Here is a 7,174-nt window from a genome sequence, read left to right on the forward strand (position 1 = left end):
AGCCTGCTCCTTGGTCCCCACCCCTTGTCTCCTCGAAAATATCCTCACCTGCATAGATCAACTCTAGTGAGTCTAAAGATTTAACACGTATAAACTGGGAGTAGCAAGTACTACATAATAAAACTGCATGCAACTTTAAAATACGTCGTACATAACTTGAAACTTGAACTTACACTTAAACTTGAACCTACATACGTACATACGTAGACGTGCCATAAACATAAAACTTTTCTTAAACATGCTTGCATACTTGTACATACGTGAACATACATAAACTTCATCATTTTGCGTAGATGCTTGTTTCAAAGTATGTGACCTATAACATAAATCGCCTGATCAGAATAAACCAGAGTACTGGGCTGATAGGGACGAATCCACTGCTACATACATGAGATCCCCGTTCATGCTTTAACGGGCGGATTGGTCCTCGTTCATGATTTAACGCTTTCCCATCCTGATCTAAACCCGTTCATGCTTTAACGGGGTGGGTTGGTCTCCGTTCATGATTTAACGCTTTCCAACCCCATACAAACATTGGTCCCAAGACATTTAGCATACCTCAAAAATTTGAAAATATTTTCTTGCACGTCGACATACTTACTTGGCGTTGAGGGATTCGTTGGATTTCATTTGGGGCTGCTGCTTCACATACTAACATGAAATTTAAATACTTAACTTGCATAGCTTAGACGTAGGCATACGTGCTCACCCCCGAATTCAATAAATAACTTAAGACATTCTAGAACCCTCGGGACTAAAACTCATTTAAATCATCGTACTGACCCAAGACATGAAACTCCAAAACATAAATAAAATTTCCCAAAAATATGAAGTACACGGACCCCGTGCCTGGGTCCGTGTATGGGTCCGTGTAGGTTCGCAAAAGAAATACTCGGGAAGGAGAAGGGACACGGACCCCGGGCCCAGGTCCGGCTCCGGGTCCATTTAGGTGCGGTGAAATTTGTCGTGAAGAAAGGGAACGCACGGACCCCGTGCCTAGGTCCGTGTAGGGGTCCATGTAGGCTCGCAAATTTGACACCGTGAAGGAAACAAAGGCACGGACCCCGTGCCCTGGTCCGTGTGGGGGTCCGTGTACCTGCGGGAAGTGCAAGCTCACGAGAATTCATTACATGCGATGCTTATCATTCTAGACTCGATTGTATGGACCATGAACCGACACCTCGAGACCCATCCTAGTATACCCTAACATTTGACAAAACTCGTACAAATACCCCAAAGCAACGACGTCCTCCCTACGACACATACAATTCAAAAACACGGCAATTGACATCAATTCGTTTCCTATGACTTCTCATGAATTCAAGTGCCTAGTGACACTAACCTGCAATCCAAATACCAACCCAACATCATACTAAGCATACATATACGCAGCAACGATCACTCGTCGATCCCCAACGAAGCCTGCAACATTAAAACTTCAAGATGCATCAATATCATAATTTTCGGAAAAACGCAGTTTGAGCAGTCTCACGAAAAACACCATAACTCACTCAATTTTTATCCAAATATTTCGCATTTACTGTCAAATCGAAGGTATCAAAAAGTTCTACAATTTTCATGTTGAAATCTTTCTCGAAATCACAACCAAAAAATCGCAGTATTTAAAAAAACAGTAAAAACGTAAATTTTAGATCTAAAAATGGTTTGAAAAGTGATCTAAACATAATTGCTCAAACTTCTACACATCACGCATGGATTTTTACGCATAAAACAACGCAACACATACAATGACATGATCGATGCAGAGATAACAGAATATACGTGCCTTTGATGATTAAAATACCGATACGACGACACCGAGGCGGGAAAAGATGCGAGGTTGATCCGGGACGCTTGTGGGACGGTTTTCTTGCAATAAAATTCACCGAAAACTTGTTGAAAAAATCGGATGGAAGAGGGGCGGCTGCTCTTTCTTTTGAAGCCCTAGGTTTTCTCTTTTTCAAAAACAATAAAACTTGAAAGAAATGTGTGTGTGTGTGTGTGTGTTATGTCGTGTGGTGTGTGTGTGTAAAAGTGTGTTTAGTAGTGAAAACATGTGTGTGTGTTTAATTAGGAGAATAAATTTTGGCTTAATATAATCATTACCACTAATTAAAATGCTAACATTCCGCTAACTAAAAATAAAAATCCTTCGTTGAAAAATAAAGTGTACAAGTGCTAATTCCTTAAAAATTAAAAATCAAAATCACCTAATAATAAATTAGGCTATTAAAATACCAAAACTTTATAATTTATTTAAAATGCCCATCCTCAACTTAAAATAAAATAACACATTTTAAAATTGTCAAACTCGTCCCGGTCTCGATTCCTCGATCCCGCCTCGAATAATCGCCTGAGACATGAAACTCAAGAAAATATTTTTAACGTGCATCACATAATAGTAAATAATTTAAGATAATGCATTTACATAAATCAAGCACCAATAAGACTCATTTTAAAAGTAAATAAATGCTTTAATAATTTAATAAATGCATGAGTTATACGTGTACTGATTTTGGGCACTACATTTAATGTTGATGCATCATTATGAAAATGTTTTATTTAAAGTTTATGCATCATGAAAATGTTTATAAAAAAGTTATGTTTAAAGTTTATGCATCTTCATGAAACGATATTTTAAGTACAAGTATTTTTACGGTGCATGTGATATGTATATGTATTATTTGTTATTCATGTTTAGAACGTGTTGAGTCTTTAGACTCACTAGGTTTGTATGATGCAGGATTTGATGATTTATGGGAGGCGATGACGATTGAGGGAATCGAGTGCAGCAGTACACACCCGGGGGTCTTTATGTTTCCGCACTAGCTTATTAGATTAATGATTTAAAGATATATGTTAATGATTTTTATTAGATATATTTTTATGCACTTGAGATTTCATATGTTAAATTATTATGATGGTTGATTATGTTAAATTGTTTTATTTAGTAATTTAGAATTTATGGTTTAAGATTAGGAAAAAAAATTAATATATCGAGGTCGTTTCAGGGTTGGTCCAAGGCTGGTCGGAGCCGGTAGAACCTAGGGTCGATAATTTTCAAGTTTAGCGTATTAGGGTTTCGAACGGGCATTGTGAAAAAATTTCCTGCAGCATGTGGCCTTGTTTCCGTGGGTCTTAGTGGGCTAAAAAGTGTGGTTTTAAGGCTGGTTGGGTAGATTTAGGACATGATTCGGGTTTGGGAAAATATGGTTCAGTTTCGGGTTGATTCGGGTTAAAACCGGGACCCCGATCCAAGTTGTAAAACGAATCTATTAAGTTTTGAAATGAGCATGAGTTTACGTCTAAAAAAGCTTATAAATGTGTTCTGGGATGTTTTAAGGAGTTTGGTAATTTGTGGTCGAAATTTAGAAGTATAGGGGTAAAATAGTTATTTTGGGTTTCCAGGGGCAATATGATCATTATGCACGTGGGTCGAGTTTGTTAGTCCTGGCAGTGTCCTGAACACAATTTTACATTTTTTTAAATGTCTATGTATTAATACGAATTTTGAGTAAATGTGAAAAATATTTTGCATGCTTGATTTTAAAGAAAAGTTTATGTACATGCATCTTTTTCTTAAGTGATAAATATGATGACACGTTTTTGAAGGAAGACAGTTGGTTGTGACTAATACGATGACATGTTAATACGATGATATGTAAGGCCAAGGCTCAGTGGATGGATAACATTGTCGCTGATATCCCCGTCGCCAGGTACTGCCATTATACGTAGATGGATTCATCGCCTAATACGATGATACGAAAGTCACAGCTGATCAACGAAATTCAAATTAAGAATACGAACACGTATATGTCGATATGTTATGAAATGTTTATGCTTTAATAGACCATGATTATGCATACGATCTTGTAAGTTCATGAAATGTATTTTTATTACAATACTTTTCACTGTTGCATGTTATGTATATGTACTTGCTATTGACGTTACAGGTGTGTTGAGTCTTTAGACTCATTAGGTGTGAATGATGCATATCAGTATGTTGATCAGGAGATAGCAGGTGCCGAAGACTGAGTAGGCAGGGCTGGATATGCGCACACTAACCTGATGACCTTATTTCTTCCGCACATCACGTTTTTTTATGGGTTTTGAGTAGACATGATCAGTTTATACGTTTGTTACGATATGTTGGTGTTTTTCCAGGATTTTTACTTGGTTTTATTCTACGCACATTATTGAGTGCCGAGTTAACAACGTTTTTGAACTGCAGTATCTTATTTGTCATTGAATTACGATTATTTTTAATGGTTGTATTTTTCAGTAGTCTTGCATGCATATCTAGAAGGTGATTTTTGAGATTTAAAAAAAAAATTGTAGCATTTTAAAACTAATAGTCGTTTTAAACATTATCAAATTTTTTAAATTGTGACGCTAATTTTCTAGCGAATATGGTCTGCAAAATTCCAATCTGTTGGTTGATGGGCCACATGAAAAATGCAAGAGAGAGACAAAAGAGTGCCGACAATTTTTCTCTCAATTAAGCAATTATCGCAGGAACGAGGAAAATTTCCATATAACTCTGAATCATAATTTTTCCTTCTCTACCAGATCCTTCATGCTCACTTTCTAAGAGATATATGAGAAATGTCTTTAAAAAGACGTGTATTTCTAAGGACTTCTCTGATCCACTATCTCGAGTAGAGATCAAAGACATTCATATCTATCTCGAATGCGGTCCTCAAGACACCTTATAAGTTTAGAAATAAGGATGAGAATGATAGAATAAAGATAGAACCCAGCATCGTTATTTTTTGATACGTTCTGAATATCGTTATAACGTAGTAACCAATAATCTATGCTAACCAAATAATCAGTATTGAGGAAATTCTGTCATGCTCGTCAAAAAAAGTACTAGAATAAGGAAGCAAACTCATGATACTTGATTAATCGTTAACCCACTCCATCAACAAAGACTTCCTGAAAGGCGATATATACTTGTTTCTGGGTTGAAAGTTGAATAAAATTTCATAAAATTATACATGACACTCAAAGGGAGATGAGGCGACCCCCTATCCTCTACGCTCTGTCGGCCATGTATATCAGAATATTCACCCAAACGCGGTGAAAATTAATGTAGTGTAGAGCTATTGGTTGGCTGCTGGTCGCTTTCTTTGTGACGTTTATTCCACGATTTAAATAATTAAGCAGTGATTTATTTAATTATTTATATTAGTACAAATTTGACATATAATATTTTTATTTTGTTCGTGGGTTATCAAACAACAACTTTTTAAAAAAAAAATAACTACAACTTTCTTTAATTCCAAATTCATTTAAGGGTTGGATGGATGCAATTATTTGCATAGTCTTATGACTAATTAATTACTTTACTTATTCGAATATGAAAGAGAGATTGCTTACTTATTAGAGAGAGAGGTTTAGATTAATTATTGTCTGAATATATAGAATATGATCTGAAATGTAATATGATTATGATTAAAACTAGAATATTTCTCAAAAAAGATTCTGATTCAAAGGCCGATAATTGTTAGATTCAAAAGCAAGCAAACTGGTGCAGCGATGACAAGAAACGAGATCAAACAGGAACCAAACTCGGCGTACCTCAGATCAGTACTGTTTTTTAGAAAATTTTGGGTTTGATTTATATTATCATCAAATAAAAAAAATACTTTTTGACTGCTTTGTTCATGAAATTAAACCAACAAGCTAATTTTAATTTTGTCAGTCACAAAAATGCAAAATATAATAAAATGGGAGTTAAAGTTGATCATGCATCAATTTTAGTTTTCTAAAACTAAAACTATTGCATTTTAATCTCAAACCTTTTAATTCCATTTAAGTTATAAAAAAGCGGATTTTGTGACACATATATAGTGTACAATCAAAAGAACAGAAATAAATATATATAATAAATTGAAGTCGGGTCATAAAGAATAGGTAGTATTGCATATTTACTGATTTAGCAGGCAGCCGGAGTCAACAGGCGTCGCCGCCGCCGTCTCCTCCGCTGGCGTCGAGACTACTCCCGGCATCAGCTTTCGTTGTGGAGGGTCTTTTCCGCTTCTTCTTCTCATAGGGTATTCCTCTAGCTTTCGCTTGACTTTCTCTGACTTCTCGAAGATATATCCGCACAGCTTTCGCTCCAAAAGGGTTCGACTCCGGCTTTCCGCCGTTCTCTTCATAGGCCGCTCTAAGCCGTCCGATTAGGGCATCCAAGCTACCCCAAGCCTGCTTCAGCTGGCAGGAGCATGGCGCCGAAGGGTTCGGCTGACCGAAGCACGGGCAGCTTGTCACATGCACTTTTGTCTTCCCGAACTGATCCAAGTACTTCATGAACTCGATCACGTGAGCTCCACTGCATCGGCCCAGCGTCAGCGGTGGCTTGTGGTTGTTCAAGTACTGCAAGAAGGTATTCCAGTCTCGGCGCTTCTGCGCCACGTAGCGGCTCGGTGGCGGCGATGGAGCAGCCGTTGACCCCTCAGTGCCGCCGCCTTCAATTGTTGTTGCCGTGGACGATGGACCTTCTCCCCCTGTACTACCAGTTGGGCCAGTGCCTCCCGTCCCAGATGCCGAATCCATTTTCTGGAAAAGCAATTTTATAAATCAATCGATCTAGCTAGTTCTCTGTTTATCTTACAATCGTGATTATCCATGAGGGTTTTCATTTCTGGAATTTGATTCCATTTCGCGAGCAGGAGACGATCCAGCACACATGTGTGAAAGAGAGAAAGGAGAATTTGAGGTGCGTTGATGGGACATATAAGAGCTTGGGTTTGCAGAAAAATGAAGGGCAAATATAATTTTCTGTATGAATAGTGTTCTAATGAGATAAATTGGTGAAAAGTCAGTCCTGCAAACAATTTGAAGTGTATACACACAATTAATGAGGCAAGACTACTCCATAGCAACAACTTTTATACATTTAGCTGTCTTGACCTTTTCAAAAAATAAAATAAAAATAACGACACTTTGGACGATTTTTTTCCTCATTTCTTATCATATATATATATATTAAATTGTTATCTATTTATTATAGCAATAAAAAATTTCAAATTTTACTATTATAAAAATCATTTTACGAAACATTATATGGTATTAATTTTTTTAAAATATTGTAACTAAATCAAAACTTAAGAAACAAAACATGTGCAACATGTATTCATGTATTATCACACACAGAGGGCCGGTTCCA

General features: G+C 36.8%; 1 protein-coding gene across 1 annotated transcript; it reads right to left on the reverse strand.

Moving 5' to 3' along the window:
* Window positions 1-5,724: 5,724 nt before the first annotated feature.
* LOC142537906 (protein LIGHT-DEPENDENT SHORT HYPOCOTYLS 5-like) lies at window positions 5,725-6,859 on the reverse strand. The gene has a single exon (XM_075643374.1). It carries the CDS (start codon window positions 6,559-6,561, stop codon window positions 5,959-5,961), a length of 603 nt encoding a protein of 200 aa, XP_075499489.1. The 5' UTR covers window positions 6,562-6,859; the 3' UTR covers window positions 5,725-5,958.
* Window positions 6,860-7,174: the final 315 nt, after the last annotated feature.

This window comes from Primulina tabacum, chromosome 2 (assembly GCF_025594145.1).
Source record: "Primulina tabacum isolate GXHZ01 chromosome 2, ASM2559414v2, whole genome shotgun sequence".
Classification (NCBI taxonomy): domain Eukaryota; kingdom Viridiplantae; phylum Streptophyta; class Magnoliopsida; order Lamiales; family Gesneriaceae; genus Primulina; species Primulina tabacum.

What these genes read in the sequence shown, in the direction of transcription:
- LOC142537906 (XM_075643374.1), bottom strand. Translation starts at nt 6,561, where the DNA reads ATGGATTCGGCATCTGGGACGGGAGGCACTGGCCCAACTGGTAGTACA.